The sequence below is a fragment of the Cebus imitator genome, unplaced genomic scaffold (genome assembly GCF_001604975.1).
Source record: "Cebus imitator isolate Cc_AM_T3 unplaced genomic scaffold, Cebus_imitator-1.0 Scaffold616, whole genome shotgun sequence".
Taxonomy (NCBI): domain Eukaryota; kingdom Metazoa; phylum Chordata; class Mammalia; order Primates; family Cebidae; genus Cebus; species Cebus imitator.
This window is the reverse complement of record NW_016107931.1, coordinates 70,490-88,199: the sequence shown is the minus strand read 5'-3', so window position 1 is coordinate 88,199 and position 17,710 is coordinate 70,490. Positions and strand designations below refer to the sequence as shown.

Genomic DNA, 17,710 nt, shown 5'->3' with positions numbered 1-17,710 from the left:
CAATCTCAGCTCACTGCAACCTCTGCCTCCTGGTCTTAAGCAATTCTTCTGCCTCAGCCTCCTGAGTAGCTGGGATTACAGGCATGTGCCACCACACCTGGCTAATTTTTTGTATTTTCAGTAGAGATGGGATTTCGTCATATTGGCCAGGCTGGTCTCAAACTCCTGACCTGGTGATCTGCCTGCCTCAGCCTCCCAAAGTGCTGGGATTACAGGCGTGAGTCACTGTGCCCGGCCCATTTTTTAAAAATCTAAATAATGTGTACATAATGACATCTTGACACTTCACGTAAACTTCAGCCTGCAACTCCTAGAAATAAAGATATTCTTTCAGATATCACAATGCTGTTATTATACCTAAGAAAATTAAAATTAATGGAAATTTTCTCAATTGCTTCCCCATAGTATTTTATTGCTATTTCTTGGCTTTTCCCCTTGTTCAGCATCTGATCAACGGTCATGCACCGTATTTAGTTGCTGTCTCTTTGGGAAAGCTTAGTCTCTTAACTCTATTCCATGTTACCTGGGAAATGCTTAACTCAACTGTGACACTTTATTTCCACAGCCTCATCACTTTGGCCAACCTCCCTCCCTCAGGGTTGGCAAATGCAGCAGCAGAGGGGATTCGCTCAGAAGAGAATATCTATACCATTGAGGAGAACGTATATGAAATGGAGGAGCCCAGTGAGTATTACTGCTCTGTCAGCAGCGGACAGCAACCCTCACAGCCCTTGGGTTGCAGCTTTGCAATGCCGTAGATCCAACCATTTTATTTTTGAACTTGGTATTGCCTTTTTCAAAAACTATAAGCTGTGTCAGCTGACTGGTTTTAGAGGTTCTGTCCACTGCCACGGAGCAGAGTTTTTCCATTTTCAGAAAATGACTCACATGGGAATTCAACTGTGACCTGCACTGAATTTAAACAGGCATGTCATCATCTCTGTATCTAAGCCAACAGAGTTACCCAACTCAGAGACTGTTAATCATGGATGTTAGAGCTCAAACAGGCTTTTATATACACTAGGAATTATTGACATGGAGTCTCCGGAGCTCCAGGAAATTCGGGTACATCATATATCCACCAAACTTCAGATAAACTAGGGAAAACTGGGTGCTGAGATGAATGCATACCTTTTTTGGCACAGAAAGTCTAAAGGGGCCACTGATTTTTGAAGAGATCTGGGATCCTTTTTTTTGAGACAGAGTCTTGATCTGTCACCCAGGCTGAAGTGCAGCAGCATGATCTCAGCTCACTGCAGCCTCCACCTCCCAGGTCAACCAATTCTCCTGCCTCAGCCTCCCGAGTAGCTGGGACTACAGGTGTGTGCCACCGCACCCAGCTAATATTTGTATTTTAGGTAGAAACCAGGTTCTGCCGTGTCGGTCAGGCTGGTCTCGAACTGCTGACCTCATGATCTGCCTTTGAAAACTTTTTTTTTTTTTTTTTTGGCTGGGCGTAGTGGCTCACACCTGTAATCCAAGCACTTTGGAGGCCAAGGCGGGTGGATCACCTGAGGTCGAGAGTTCAAGACCAGCCTGACCAATATGGTGCAAACTCCATCTTAAAAAAAAAAAAATTTTTTTTTTTTTGAGATGGAGTCTCATTCTGTTGCCCAGGCTGCAGTGCAGTGGCATGGCCTCGGCTCACTGCAACCTCTACCTCCTGGGTTCAAGTGATTCTCCTGCCTCAGCCTCTCAAAGCACTGGGATTACAGGCATGAGCCACCGCACCTGGCCAGTGATCCTTAAATGATGAAGAGATGACTGGACCGGGTCTGCCTTGATCTTGAAGATTCCCTCAGAATGTTGAGCTTTAGGCTTCTTTGAGCATTACCTGTCCAACTGTAAGTGCCAGCACACGGCTCTCTTTTGCCTCTCTTACGAAGACTGACCTGCGTGCCTGAGATGTGGCAGGAGCTCCCAGAGAAAAAGGAACTGCGTTCAATCTGTGCATGTCGCCACATTTTGCTTGTGGTGTACTAGAAAGAAAATATCTCTGACCAACTTCTCTATTCATGGACCAAACTGAAGCTGTATTTTTCATAGAAGAAGAAGCAGTGACTGGGACACAAATTCTGTTTCCTGCTGGAAATAAGGCAAAGGCTTTCAGAAATCTGTATTGCCAGCATTAGATCCTTACATGGAAAGTAATCCCTAAACTTCAATTTCAAGGTGGTGAAGACTTGGTCTGTCTTGCTTATTGTTGCCCCCAGTGCCTGGCACAACTCTGACACACAATTGAAACTTACTAAATTATTTTTTTACCCTTTTTTTTTGTTTGGTTTTTGAGACAGAATCTCACTCTGTTGCCCAGGCTGCAGTGCAGTGGCCTGATCTAGGCTCACTGTGGCCTTGATGTCCTGGGCACAATTTATCCTTCCACTTCAGCCTCCCCAGGAGCTGGGACTATAGGCATGCGCCACCGTGCCAGGCTAAGTTGTATGTTTTTAGTCGAGATAAGGTTTCACCATGTTGGCCAGGCTGGTCTCAAACTCCTGGATTCAAGCGATCCCCGCTGCCTTGACCTCCCAAAGTGCTGGAATTTTAGGTGTGAGCCACCATACCCCGCCTAAATATTTTTTGGAGCGAAAAAAATAATAAGCGGAAAGGTAGCTTCCTGGAAGACTTTCGTTACAGAGCTCAGATAAGAGTGTGACTCTGCAAGTTCACTTCTTGGAGAACTCACACATACCTGGAAGCTCCTGTATTTACTCTTATCCAGGCCAAAGTGGCCTGTGTTTCTCAACATCATTCAGCTCAGGCCTTTGCTGGTGTCTTACTCTTTTGTCTATTTCCCTCTCTTCTGAGCCATTCTCAGCACATAGGAATGAATTAACAATAGGGACCTATCACCACCTAAAAACTGCTCCTCCTCAGGTGATGACCAAGCTGTGACAGTGCTGCATGTAGAAGATGCTGGCCAACAAGGCTTTGGCAGCCTGTCTGTTTCTAGAAGTCTTTCTGACAGTCTTGTGTGAATGAGAGCGTTTGGGCTGCATCTAGATAGTTTTGGGAGGCACTGGCATTCTACAGGGAGATATGTAAGGGAGATCGTTTAGCAAAATTAATTATAGGCAGCAGCTCCCATACAGGCTAAAAAAATTAATCTTAAGTGTCTTTTTAAAATTTTTTTGAGACAGTCTCACTCTGTCACCCAGGCTAGAGTGCAGTGGCTCGATCTTGGCTCATTGCAACCTCTGCCTCCTCAGTTCAAGCGATTCTCCTGCTTCAGCCTCCCAAGTAGCTATGATTACAGGTGGACATCACCACACCCAGATGATTTTTTGTATTTTTAGTAGAGATGGGGTTTTGCCATGTTGGCCAGGCTGGTCTCGAGCTCCTGACCTCATGTGACCCACCCGCCTCAGCCTCCCAAAGTGCTGGGATTACAGGCGTGAGCTATCACACCCAGCCCATAAGTGTCCTAAAGTCATGAAATTCTAGTAAGAAGAAACTTCAGGACACATTTGAAGCAGATCAATCGTCCTCATCAAAAGAGATTCTTATCCTACCAAAATCTTTAAACAAAGGTATACGTACAAGGCTGATCATTGCAATAGTATTTGTGGAGATTTTTTACAATCAATAAGGGAATGATTTATTATAGTGTTATGCCAATACACAGCTGCAAGTAAAAAGAATCATGACTAAAACAGCAAAAGCATTGGCAACAAAAGCCAAAATAGACAAATGGGACCTAATCGAACTCCACAGCTTCTGCATGGCAAAAGAAACAGTCATTAGAGTGAATCGCCAACCAACAGAATGGGAAAAAAATTTTGCAGTCTACCCATCTGACAAAGGGCTGATATGCAGAATTTACAAAGAACTAAAACAGATTTATAAGAAAAAAACAAGCCCATTCAAAAGTGGACAAAGGATATGAACAGACACTTTACAAAAGAAGACGTACATGAGGCCAACAAACATGAAAAAATGCTCATCATCACTGGTCATTAGAGAAATGCAAATCAAAATCACATTGAGATATCATCTCACGCCAGTTAGAATGACGATCATTAAAAAATCTGGAGACAACAGACACTGGAGAGGGTGTGGAACAATAGGAACACTTTTATACTGTTGGTGGGAGTGTAAATTATTTCAACCATTGTGGAGGACAGTGTGGCGATTCCTCAAGAACATAGAAATAGAAATTCCATTTGACCCAGCAATCCCATTACTGGGTATATATCCAAAGGATTATAAATCGTTCTACTATAAGGACACATGCACACAAATGTTCATTGCAGCACAGTTTACAATAGCAAAAACCTGGAACCAACCCAAATGCCCATCGATGATAGACCGGATGGGGAAAATGTGACACATATACACCATGGAATATTATACAGCCATCAAAAACGATGAGTTCGTGTCCTTTGTAGGGACATAGATGAACCTGGAAACCATCATTCTCAGCAAACTGACACAAGAACAGAAAATCAAACACTGCATGTTCTCACTCATAAGCAGGTGTTGAACAATAAGAACACATGGACACAGGGAGGGGAGCACTACACACTGGAGTCTGTTGGGGGGAAACGGGAGGGACAGTGGGGGGTGGGGAGTTGGGGAGAGATAGCATGGGGAGAAATGCCTGATATAGGTGATGGAGAGGAAGGCAGCAAATCACACTGCCATGGGTGTACCTATGCAACAATCTTGCATGTTCTTCACATGTACCCCAAAACCTAAAATGCAATAAAAAAAATTAGGCGATTTTATCATTAAGCTTTTTTGCTAATTCAACAAATACTTATTAAGTGTTTACTGTGTGCCAGATACTTTCTTTTGTGCTGGGATCATAGAAGAGGACCAAATAGACACATCCCTGGCTCCATGGAACTCCTAGTTGATCTGACAGGAAGGAGGATTCATGTCCTTTTGTTTATTCAGTGAAAAAAAAAAATGTGTGTGTGTGTGTGTGTGTGTGTGTGTGTGTGTTTTTTTTTTTTTTTTTTTTTTTTGAGACAGAGTCTCACTCTGTTGCTCAGGCTGGAGTGCAGTGGCACAATCTTGGCTGACTGCAGCCTCTGGCTCCAGGGTTTAAGCACTTCTCCTGCCCAGATACTCACTGGAGTAGCTGGAATTATAGGCATGCACCACCATGCCGGGCTAATTTTTGTATTTTTAATAGAGACAGGGTTTCACCATGTTGGTCAGGCTGGTCTTGAGCTCCTGGCCTCAAGTGATCTGCCCTCCTTGGCCTCCTGAAGTGCTATGATTACAGGTGTGAGCCACCATGCCCAGCCCATTCAGTGAATATTTATTGGCACCTACTTCATGCCAAACACTATTCTAGTCTCCAGAAATACAGCAATGAATGAAGCGGTCAAAATCCTTGCTGTCATGGAGCTTACATTACTTATCAGAGGAGAATGCTATGTAGTTAAGTTCAAAGGAGGTGGGGGAAAGGGTTCCATAATAGTTTATACAAGTGATGAATTTTTTTGCCTTTAAAATATGGAAGAATATACCCAAATGAATATGGTTACTGATGGAGACAAAGGGTGAAGAAAGACTCACTTTTTCCTTTTTCATGTTTCTGCTCTAGTTTATTTTCTCCATTTTGTTTTGTAATAAAAAGTAAATTCAAGCATTATAGCAGTGTTTTTCTGTCTGCCCTCCTCATCAAAGAAATAAATGAAGACAAGGTCAAGGTCAAGATTGAGGGCAGTAGTAGAGTATGGCAGCAAGCCGGGACTGGAACCCTGGTTTTCAAGGTGAAATCTGACTCTACGCCAAGTATTTGGAATGGGAAGGATGGATACAGAAAAACAAAAAAGGCAGGGGAATTACTACAAAGGGCCCAGGAGATGGCAACTGGTTACTCAGAGACTTAAAAATAGTGCAATAAGATTAAATGTGTGGTTTGCTTTTAGAAATGCCTTAGGATTTTTCTTCCAGAGCTGCCCACAGAACTCCCACAGGTTCTGAAAAAGGGGAGAGTCCCTGATCTTTTTAGACTGAAAAAAGGAAGGTCTATTGTATTTTATCTGCTCATCACTTCTAGATTTAAAATTCCCAAGGCAGAAATTCCAAACAGTTCAGTTGCTCACTAATTGATTCAGACAAGAGTAAGTCAATTTATATAAATGAAAATTGTTTTTTCCTTTTTGTAATGTTATAAGAGAGTGTGTATATGGAAATTGCTTATTGAATTTTTATTATTAATTTTTTTCATTCTTCAGTCATGTGGATAAATTTTTAAACAGGTATAATTTACATACAATAAAATGCTCTCTCTTTTTTTGTTATTTGAGACAGAGTTTCCTTCTGTGTCCCATGCCTCAGGTATGAGATTAGCTCCCAAGTAGCTGGGATTACAGGCATGCACCATCACGCCCAGCTAATTTTTGTATTTAGTATAGAAAAGGTTTTGCCATGTTGGTCAGGTTAGTCTCAAACTCCTGGCCTCAAGTGATCTGGCCACCTCGGCCTCCCAAAGTGCTGGGATTACAGGCGTGAGCTGCCATGCCCAGCCAAAATGCTCTCATTTGAAGCTGACAATTTAAACTCAACAAATATACACCTATGTAAACACCACCCTAAGCAAGATACAAAGCATTTCCACCATTTCAAAATATATTTTGAAGTTCAAAGGGTCCTCCTGTCTACTCCCAATGCTAATTTATTGATTTAAAAAATTAAACTGAACACAAATTAATTTTGTCTCCATATTTCCATTGAAAAAGTCTGGATGCTTCTAGAGATAAGTAGAGATGCCCTAGAGCAGTCATTTTTAAGATTTTTCTATCACAATTTTCTGGAACTCAGTTGGAAAGTGGGGCAAAGGAGAGAGGCAGCTAACCAGTTGTCTGGGAGGTTCTTAAGCTTGAAGAGGGCTTGGATTTTGCTTGATTTTCACTGGGAAACCTGTGCAAGAGAGCACTATCAATCAGAAATGTCAATTTTAGGCTTCTGTTAGGTTGGTGCAAAAGTTATTGTGGTTTTCACCATGACTTTTGATGGCAAAAGTCATGGCAAAAAAAAAAATAGTAAAGTAACTTTTGCACCAATCTGCTAGAGCCTCTGTATCTTCTCTTTTTTTAAATTAAATTTTAGTTTTGGATACATGTGAAGAACATGCAAGATTGTTGCATAGGTACACACATGGCAGTGTGATTTGCTGCCTTCCTCCCCATCACCTATATCTGGCATTTCTCCCCATGCTCTCTCTCCCCAACTCCCCACCCTGCACTGTCCCTCCCCTCTTTCCCCCTGACAGACCCCAGTGTGATGCTTCCCTCCCTGTGTCCATGTGTTCTCATTGTTCAACACCCACCTGTGAGTGAGAACATGCAGTGTTTGATTTTCTATTATTGTGTCAGTTTGCTGAGAATGATCTCAGGTACGGTGGCTCACGCCTAGAAACTCAGCACTTTGGGAGGCCGAGGTGGATGAATCACTTGAGGTCAGGAGTTCCAGACCAGCCTGTCCAACATACCAAAACTCCATCTCTACTAAAAATAGAAAAATTAGTCGGGCGTGGTGGTGTGAGCCTGTAATCCCAGCTACCCGGGAGGCTGAGGTAGGAGAATCACTTGAACCTGGAGGGTGGGGTTTGCAGTGAGCTGAGATCATGCCACCATACTCCAGCCTGGGTGGCGGAGCAACACTCCATCTCAAAAAAACAAAGAAACAACAATTTGCTTCATGATAAGCTGATAAGTCTTTGTAATTTCTGTATTTTGTATTTGCACTTTTTCATTCATTTTAAATCTGGTTCATGTGAAACAAATATTTTGCACTCCAATGCAGTGTTTATCTTCTTTTGTTGGCCCTGGTATGTCCAAATGTCTATATAACGATATCTAATTTGTTTCTAATTTTATTATCCACGGTTTTACTTGCCATGACTCCTCAGCTGCACACTGAATTTAGTTTTTGTTCAGAAAACACTTAAATAAAAAGTAATAACTATGTAAATACAGGAAAGTTTATCTCACACATTTTTTTCTAATAATGTAGATTTCTTGATTCATTTCTTTATCCCAAAGTTTAACTCTAGGTCTTAGCAAAAGTCTTTTGACCTTGGTATTAACTAAATCTGAGGGTTGAAAAAAGGAGCTGGCCAGGAGCGGTGGCTCATGCCTGTAATCCCAGCACTTTGGGAGGCTGAGGCAGGCGGATCACCTGAGGTCAAGAGTTCGAGACCTGCCTGACCAACATGGTGAAACCCCATCTCTACTAAAAATACAAAAATTAGCTGGGCATGGTCGCACATGCCTGTAACCCCAGCTACTCCGGAGGCTGCTGAGGCAGGATAATTGCTTGAACCCGAGGGATGGGGAAGGGCAGAGGTTTCGGTGAGCCAAGATCACATATTTGCACTTCAGCCTGGGTAACGAGCGATAACTCTGTCTCAAAAAATTTTAAAAAAAGAAAAAGGAGAAAGGAGCCAACCCTGAGGGGGCTATGAAATCTGCCTGCTGCCAAGGCCTTCGTGAAGTTCCCTGCATTTCTCATTGTTCTTCCCACCAACCTCGTACTCCAACAAAATTCCCATTACATAAGCAGCAGTTAAGAAGCTCCTAATCACCATTAGAGAAATTAATTATCAGAATTGACAGAATTTCAGAAAATAATTATCAGCATTGACAAAGCAAGAAATATGACATTAGTTACTATATAGCTGCCTTCTTTCTTTCTTTCTTTTCTTAAAAAAATAGAGATGGGGTTTCACCATGTCGGCCAGGATGGTCTCGATCTCTTGACCTCGTGATCCACCCGCCTTGGCCTCCCAAAGTGCTGGGATTACAGGTGTGTGCCACCGAGCCCAGCCGACAATTCTCTATTCTCACTCTTTCTCACTCTCCTTTATTTATTTTTATTTTATTTTATATTTTATTTTTATTGAGATGGAGTCTCGCTCTGTCACCCAGGCTGGAGTGCAATGGCATGATCTGAGCTCACTGCAATCTCTGCCTACCAGGTTCAAGTGATTCTCTTAGCCTCCCAAGTAGCTGGCATTACAGTTGCCCGCCACCACGCCTGGCTAATTTTTGTATTTTTAGCAGTGAGAGGTTTCACCATGTTGGCCAGGCTGGTCTCTAACTGCTGACCTCAAGTGATCTGCCCATGTTAGCTTCTTAAAGTGCTGAATTTACAGGCATGAGCCACTGCACCTGGCCCTATTTTATAAAAATAGAGACGCGGTTCTCACTATGTTGCTTAGGGTGGCCTCAAACTCCTGGGCCCTCCTGCCTCAGTCTCCTAAATGCTGAGATTGCATAGTAACTTTTGGATAGAAGTAAAAAAAAAAAAAATCAAAATAACAAAGTGCTAGATTACAGGCATGAGTCACAGTGAGCCACCGTGCCGTGTCTCTCTCTCTCTCTCTCTCACACACACACACACACAGATATAGGTTATAACTCACTTTTTTTTTTTCACTATTTGCAGAAGGCTATTAGTTCATGTCAGAATATTTGGGAGAATACCTTTTATTTAGATAGCTATATAGTATTGAGTAGAATAAACATGTATGTTCTATTAAATCATTTCACTATTGACAGATAATTTATTTTCTTTCTCCATTTCAAATAAGGCTGCAAAGAACATCCTTTATACGAAAAACTTATGTGCATTTGTGTATTTTCTTTTTTTGTTTTTGAGACAGAGGCTCGCTTTGTCACCCAGGCTGGAGTGCAGTAGTGTGATCTTGGCTCACTGCAACTTCCCCCTCTTGCGTTCAAGCAATTCTACGCTTCAGCCTCCCCAGTAGCTGGGACTACACACACCGGCCACAGTGCCCTGCTATTTTTTGTACTTTTAATAGAGATGGGGTTTCACCATATCGGCCAGGCTGGTCTTGAACTCCTGACCTTGTGATCCGCCCACCTCAGCCTCCCAAGGTGCTGGGATTACAGGCGTGAACCACCGCACCCAGCCACATTTGTGTATTTTCCAGGTATGGAGTTCTAGATATAGAATTGCTTTGTCAAAGGGTATGATCCTGATGGACGTATTATAACTATAAAACAAAATAGATATTTTAAACCAAGATGCCAGCAAGTGTATAGCTAAATACATACCATCTGTTTCAAGTCAATCATTTTAGAAAACCCTATTTTTATTCCAGCATGTTCCTTCACTAAAAATAATTTGGTTTTGCTTTTTCAAATTTGACTTAAAAACCACTTTAAGCTAAAAAATCTAGGTCAAGTAACTTTCATGAAGCTTGCTCTTTTGTAATCAGAGTTATTTTTATTTTTTGAGACAGGGTCTGTCACTCTGTCACTCATGCTGGAGTGCAGTGGCTTGATCATGGCATTGCAACTTCTGCCTTCTGGGCTCAAGCAATCCTCCAGCCTCAGCCTCCTAAGTAGTTGGGACTACAGGTGCTTGCCACTACAGCCCGCTAATTTTTGTATGTTTTGTAAAGACAGGGTTTTGCCATGTTAGCTGGGCTTGTCTTGAACTCCTAAACTCAAGTGATCCACCCGCCTTGGCTTCCCAAAGTGCTGGGATCACAGGCTGAGCCACTGGGGCCCAACCTGTAATCAGTTATTTTTATCATTCATTCATCTGTTTATTCCTTTCCTCCCTTCTCTCTTTCCTTCCTTCCTTCCTTCCATCCATGTGTCCATGCATCCAACCAAGAAATGGCTTCCTAGTGGTAGCCACCTAGTCCACTTTTGCTCTCCTGGTAGTTCATTCTCCTCACACAGTAACCTAGGTATTTTCTCTTTCCTTTCCTTCCCTCTCTCCCTCCCTTTCTTTTTTCCTTCCTCCCTCCCTCCCTCCCTTCCTTCCTTTTTTTTCTGAGATGGAGTCTCACTCTGTTGCCCAGGCTGGAGTGTAGTGGCACAATCTCAGCTCACTGGAACCTCTGCCTCCCAGGTTCAAGCAATTCTCCTGCCTCAGCCTCCTGAGTAGATGGGATTACAGGCACTCACCTCCATGCTCAGCTAGTTTTTCTATTTTTAGTAGAGATGGGGTTTCACTATGTTGACCAGGCTAGTCTCGAACCCCTGACCTTGTGATCCACCCACCTCAGCCTCCCAAAGTGCTGGGATTACAGACGTGAGCCACCATACCTGGCCTTATTTTTCTTTCTTAAATCATCAACTGGATTCAATTACTCTTATTTAAAACCTTTCAATAGCTTGCATTGAAATTTTGTTGACCTCACCAATGTCTCCTTATACTCTGTGTTTCAGCCACGCTGATGTTTCTATTTCTAGAACAGCCCAACTTCTTCCTGATTCCAGCCCCTTTTCGATGCCCATTTCCTCTCTTCAGAATACTTCTCTCAGACTGTTTGTAGAAAGCTTCCTCTTTCTCATCTTTTGGTTTCCAGTTTAAATTTCTTTTTATTTTATTTTTTTTAGTTTTTAATTATACTTATTTATTTTTGAGACTAAGTCTTGCTCTGTTCCAGGCTGGAGTGTAGTGGTGCGGTCTCAGCTCACTGCAACCTCTGCCTCTTGGGTTCAAGCGATTCTCTGCCTCAGCCTCCCGAGTAGCTGGGACTACAGGCGCCTACCACCACACCCGGCTAATTTTTTTTGTATTTTTAATAGAGAGAAGGTTTCACCATGTTGCCCAGGTTGGTCTCAAACTCCTTGCCTCAAGTGATCTGCCTGCTTCAGCCTCCCAAAGTGCCGGGATTACAGGCATAAGCCACTGCACCCAGCTTAAATCTCATCTAAGAGCGTTCCCCCAACCACCCTATCCAAGTAACGATCTTCCCATCTCTAATTCAGTTTATTTCCTGCATAGTTTGTTCCAATCTGAAATTCTCTTGCTTGCATTTTTCTATGTGTGTGATCTATCTACCCCAACCCTCAACTAGAAAGTAAACTCTATCATTCATGCCTCATCCCAGGGGCCTAGTACATTGCTTGGCTTACAGTGGGTATGAAATAAGTATTTGTAGACTGGATGAATAAACTTATGCCTGCTGTATTGCAAACACAAGCTGTGACACGGGCACCACAAAAAGGTTTATGTTTTTTCTTCAAGGAAGTCAGAATACAGCAAGGCAGCCTGATATTCAAGCAGATGGTTATAATAAAAGGCAATAAGCATACCGCAGACCCACACGCTAGATTCTGAATGATACAGAAAAGGGTTTTTTGTGATGTCATTAAATAGAAATTTCTGAAAATACAAATTCTTAGCTTTAGCATTTGCTTAACTCTGTAAAACTTGAAATGAGTCTCATAGAATAAGGTTGCCTGGCACATAGCAAGTGCTCAGTAAATATAAATGGGTGAATGCATAAAGTGACACAGGTGATGTCGATTGTAACAGCAGTCCCTCAAATAAATATACAGAGTTGACTCTTGAACAATATGGGGGCTAGGGACACTGATCCCCTGTGCAGTTGAAAATAAGCATATAACTTTTCTATTTTTTTTTTTTTTTATTTTTGAGACAGTCTCATTCTGTTGCTCAGGCTAAAGTGCAATGGCATGATCACTGCTTACTGGAGACTTGACTTCCCCAGGCTCAAGCAATTTTCCCACCCCAGCCTCTTTAGAATCTGGAACTATAGGTGTGTGCCACCATGCCTGCCTAATTTTTGTATTTTTTGTAGAGAAGGGGTTTTGGCTTTTTGCCGAGGCTGGTCTTAAACACCTAGGCTCAAGTGATCCTCCTGCCTTGGCCTCCCAAAGTGCTGGGACTATAGGCATGAACCACCTTGCTCGGACTGTATATAACTCTCCAAAAAATTTGCCAATAGCCTACTGTTGGCAGGAAGCCTTACTGATAATGTAAACAGTCTATAAATCATATAATGTATATGGTTTTGTATATTATATATATTATATGCTATATTCTTAAAGTAAGCTAGAGAAAAGAAAATGGAACTAAGAAATCCTATGGAAGACAAAATATATTTACCACTCATCATAAAGAATGTCCTCATCATCTTTACATTGAGTAAGCTCATTGTGAAGGAGGAGGAAGAGGAAGAGGGGTTGGTCTTGCTGTCCCAGGGGTGGTAGAGGTGGCAGAAGTAGAGGTGGAAGGTGAGGAAGGAAAGGCAGGCACGCTCGGTATAACTTTTAATTGAAAAAAATAATCTGCAAACAAGTGGACCCTTGCAGTTCAAAGCCATGTTGTTCAAGGGTCAACTATAGTGACCCGATGTATTTTCTACTTTGTAGAAGAACATGCGCTTTGTGGTGTAGTGCTTTTATGTTTATGAAAGCATTATTTTGGCCAGGTGCGGTGGCTCATGCCTGTAATCCCAGTACTTTGGGAGGCCGAGGTAGGCAGATCACCTGAGGTCAGGAGTTTGAAACAAGCCTGAAAAACATGGAGAAACCCTGTCTCTACTAAAAATACAAAAATTATCTGGGTGTGGTGGGGCATGCCTGTAATCCCAGCTACTCGGGAGGCCGAGGCAGGAGAATCGCTTGAGCCTGGGAGGTGGAGGTTGTGGTGGGCCGAGATCGTGCCATTGCACTCCAACCTGGGCAACAAGAGTGAAACTCTGTCTCAAAACAAACAAAAACAAACAAACAAAAGCATTATTTTATAATCTTCTGTCTTTCTAGATGCTTGCTGATGTCCTAGTTTAGCTTTTGGCAACTTAAGTTGCTGTCTTTTCTCTCTGTCTTTCCTGGTTAAAGAAAAGGATGATGGTAATTAGGCTACGAAAAATGAAGTATATTATGTAAATGTAAAAGAACTTGCACTTATGACTGGGTGTGGTAGCTCACACCTGTAATTCCAGCACTTTGGGAGGCCAAGGCAGGAGGATTGCCTGAGCCCAGGAGTTCTAGAACAGCTTGGGCAACATAGTGGGACCTTGTCTCTACAAAATACAAAAAAAATTTAGCAGGGTGTGGTGGCTGGTGGCATGTTCCTGTAGTTCCAGCTACTCAGGAGACTGAGGTGGGAGAATTGCTTGAGCCCAGGAGGTTGAGACTGCAGTGAGCTGTGCTTGTGACACTGCACCCCAGCCTGGGGAACAGAGTAATACCCTGTCCCCCCTCCACCAAAATAAAGGACTTTACTTTTGCAAGAATGTACAGTTTTGGGATTGTGATTTGCGTTTTTTTGTTGTTGTTAAAACACTTTGCATGCATTATGTTAACAGCATATTGACACATTCTTGTAAAATAGTCAAATGATACATAAATATCTAGCCTCAAACTGAAAGTCCCTCTTGTCTCAGCCTGCTTCCCTACCAGATAGGATACTCTGACATGACTAGTTTCCTAGGTTCTTTCCTGTAACTTTTCCATATAGGCACATGTGCATACATACCAACATATGCTGTCATTTTGTTGCAGTGTTTTTGCAAAACTAGATTCCTATAAAATAGGTGGTGGTTGTTGTGTGTGTGGTTTAAATTGTGTTTTCCTCTCACCTCAGCCTCCCAAGTAGCTGGGACTACAGGCACATGCCACCATACCCCGCTAACTTTTATTTTTCATAGATGCAAGGTCTCACATGCCCAGGTTGGTCTCGAACTCCTGGTCTAGTGATCTTCCCACCTCAGCCTCCTAAAGTGCTGAGATTATAGGCGTGAGCCACCATGTTGTTTTTTTGATCTAATATTTCTTGTTTGTTTTTGTATTTTTTTGAGAGAGGGTCTCCTCCGTCATCCAGGCTGGTGTACAGTGGTGCAATCATGGTTCATTGCAGTCTTGACCTCTTAGGCTCAAGCGATCTTCCTGCTTCAGCATCTCCAGTATCTGGGACTAGAGACACATGCCACCATGGCTGGCCTAATTTAATAATTCTTGGAAACATTTCATTTTTAAACACAGTCTCACGCTGTCACCAAGGCTGTAGTGCAGTGATGCAATCTTGGCTCATTGCAACCTCTGCCTCCCGGGTTCAAACAATTCTTGTGCCTCATCCTCCATAGTAACTAAGATTACAGGCATGTGTCACAACGCCTGGCTATTTTTTTTTCTATTTTTTAGTAGAGTCTAAAATACTAAACTACTGGCTGGGCACAATGGCTCACACCTGTAATTCCAGCACTTTGGGAGTCTGAGGTGGGAGAATCACCTGAGGTTAGGAGTTAGAGACTGGCCTGGGCAACATGGTGAAACCCCGTCTCTACTAAAAATACAAAAATTAGCTGGATGTAGTGGCACCTGTAATCCCAGCTACTCAGGAGGCTGAGGCAGAGAATTGCTTGAACCCAGGAGGCAGAGGTTGCAGTGGGCCAAGATTGGACCACTGCACTCCAGCCTGGGCAACAGAGAGACTCCAGCTCAAATAAAAGAAAAATTTTCAAGCCTGGAGTCTGACCTAACATCCAGATCTTGACTGAATCTTTAAAAATAGCCCAGCAGAGCGCTGTGGCTCCCGCCTGTAATCCCAGCACTTTGGCAGATTAAGGTGGGTGGATAACCGGAGTTCAGGAGTTAGAGACCAGCCTTGCCAACATTGTGAAAACCTGACTCTACTAAAAATACGACAATTAGCCAGGCCTGGTAGCAAGTGCCTGTAGTCCCAGCTACTCGAGAGGCTGAGGACAGAGAATTGCTTGAACCCGGGAGGCAGAGGTTGCAATGAGATGAGATTGCGCCACTGCATTCTGATCTGGGCGACAGAGCAAGACTCCGTCTGAAAAAAGGAAAAAAAAAAAAAAAAAAACGGCAGCAGAGAACAAGTACTATTCCAGCCTACTAATAATCTCCTGTAATCTGTTTAAATTTGTAAGTGGATCAAATCTAGCAAAAACATCGGCCTACNAAAAAAAAAAAAAAAAAGCCCAGCAGAGAACAAGTACTATTCCAGCCTACTAATAATCTCCTGTAATCTGTTTAAATTTGTAAGTGGATCAAATCTAGCAAAAACATCGGCCTACTGGAGAAATGTAATGTTCAAACGTGCTTCTCATTATTCTTATGTAAGGGTGTGGCAAAGAGATAAAGAATGGAATTCTGGGAGAAAGTTGTCTTTATCTACAAAGATCTTTGGAGGAGAGCTACAGACAGACCGGGAGGAAGGAAGAGAAGCTGGAAAACAGCCTCCTAACTAACTGGTAAGTGCAGTCCTCTGGAAACTTATGACAAAGAGAAAACCAGGATATAGCTGCTTGGACTTTTGTAGTTTTATATGAGATATAAGGACAATAATGATTGAGCCAAGAAATTTAGGGGAAATTTACATAAAACAGTTTTTTGGATTGCCTGAGAAATTGACTTTTATTTAAATGGAATCATGGACTTCCATAGTGGCCTTATTTACTTTACCTGGGCAAGTTTAGTGTGAGAAATAGGAGGAAGAAATAAAACTGCAGAAAATTGTGTGGTACCTTTCTGTTGAGCTGTATTTATTCAGGCTGGCTTGAAACTGTGACTTTCGGCTCAACACATACTTTTGCTGAGCTTCTCCTGATCTGTTAAATGGGTATTATATAATAATGTGGAAATGTGTTGAGGGCATAAGTCTGTTCGTAGTTTTATTATTTGTAAAGTAAAAATATTTGTAGCTGGGAGTGGTGGCTCATCCCTGTAATCTCAACGCTTTGGAAGGCCAAGGCAGGGGGATTGCTTGAGCCCAGGAAGCTGAGACCAGCCTAGGCAACATAGTCAGAGCCCATCTGCAAAACAATAGAAACCATTAGCAGAGTGTGGTGGCACATGCTTGCAGTCCTAGTTACTGGAGAGGCTGAGGCAGGAGGATGGATTGAGCTTGGGAGGCAGAGGATAAAGTGAGCCAAAAAACTTTGTCTCGAAAAACATTATTTAAAAAAACTCATATAATGTTCAGTAAATCAAAAGCCTAGCGTTGGCTGCTGACTTTTGTGACAGTCTTGCTCTGTCACACAGGCTGGAGTGCAGCGGCTTGATCATAGCTCACTGTAACCTTAAACTTCTGGGCTCAAGAGATCCTCCCACCCCAGCCTCCTGAGTAGCTGGAACTACAGGTGTGCATCACCACGCCCGGCTAATTTTTAAAACGTTTTTGTAGAGATATGGTTTCACTATGTTGCCCAGGCTGGTCTTGAACTTCTGGACTCAAGTGATCACCTGCCTTGGCCTCCTAAGGGCCTGGACATAGGCATGAGCCACAATCTCCGCTTCCTGGGTTCAACTGATTCTCCTGCCTCAGCCTCCTGAGTAGCTGGGACTACAGGAGCTTGCTACCATATTTGGCTAATTTTTTGTATTTTTAGTAGAGACAGGGTTTCGCCATGTTGGCCAGGCTGGTCTGGAACTCCTGCTTTCAATGATCTGTCTGCCTCAGCCTCCAAAAGTGCTGGGATTAGAGGCGTGAGCCACCACCCCTGGCTGTTTTGTTTGTTTTGAGAAAGCGTTTTACTCTACAGGTGCGCTGACTCACGCCTGTAATTCCAGAACTTTGGGAGTCCTAGGCGGGTGGATCACCGGAGGTCGGGTGATCGTGACCATCCTGGCTAACACAGTGAAACCCCGTCTCTATTAAAAATACAAAAAATTAGCTGGGCTTGGTGGCACCTGCCTGTAATCCCAGCTACTCAGGAGGCTGAGGCAGGAGAATCGCTTGAGCCCAGGAGGTGAAGGTTGCAGTGAGCCGAGATGGCACCATTGTACTCCAGATTGGGCAACAAAAGCAAAACTTCATCTCAAAAAAAGAAAGAAAGGCTCTTGCTCTGTCGCCCAGGCTGGAATGCAGTGGTGCAATCATGGCTCCCTGCAGCCTTGACTCGGGCTCAATTGGTCCTCCAACCTTAGCCTTCCAAATAGTTGGGACCACACACTTGTGCAACCACTCACCACTAATTTTTTTTTTTTTTTTT

The 17,710-nt window shown here is 42.9% G+C and overlaps 1 protein-coding gene across 3 annotated transcripts in view; it reads left to right on the top strand.

Moving 5' to 3' along the window:
- HAVCR2 (hepatitis A virus cellular receptor 2) overlaps positions 1–17,710 on the top strand; it is a 55,711-nt gene that overhangs the window by 20,812 nt on the left and 17,189 nt on the right. For 2 of the 3 annotated variants that reach the window (XM_017517085.2, XM_037734424.1), the window contains exons 6-7: positions 566–684; positions 15,841–15,970. In XM_017517085.2, the coding sequence (XP_017372574.1) occupies positions 566–684; positions 15,841–15,970 (249 nt within the window). Of the gene's footprint in view, positions 1–565; positions 685–2,046; positions 2,265–15,840; positions 15,971–17,710 lie in introns of those variants that run through there. The other variant, XM_017517086.2, reaches the window with a different exon arrangement.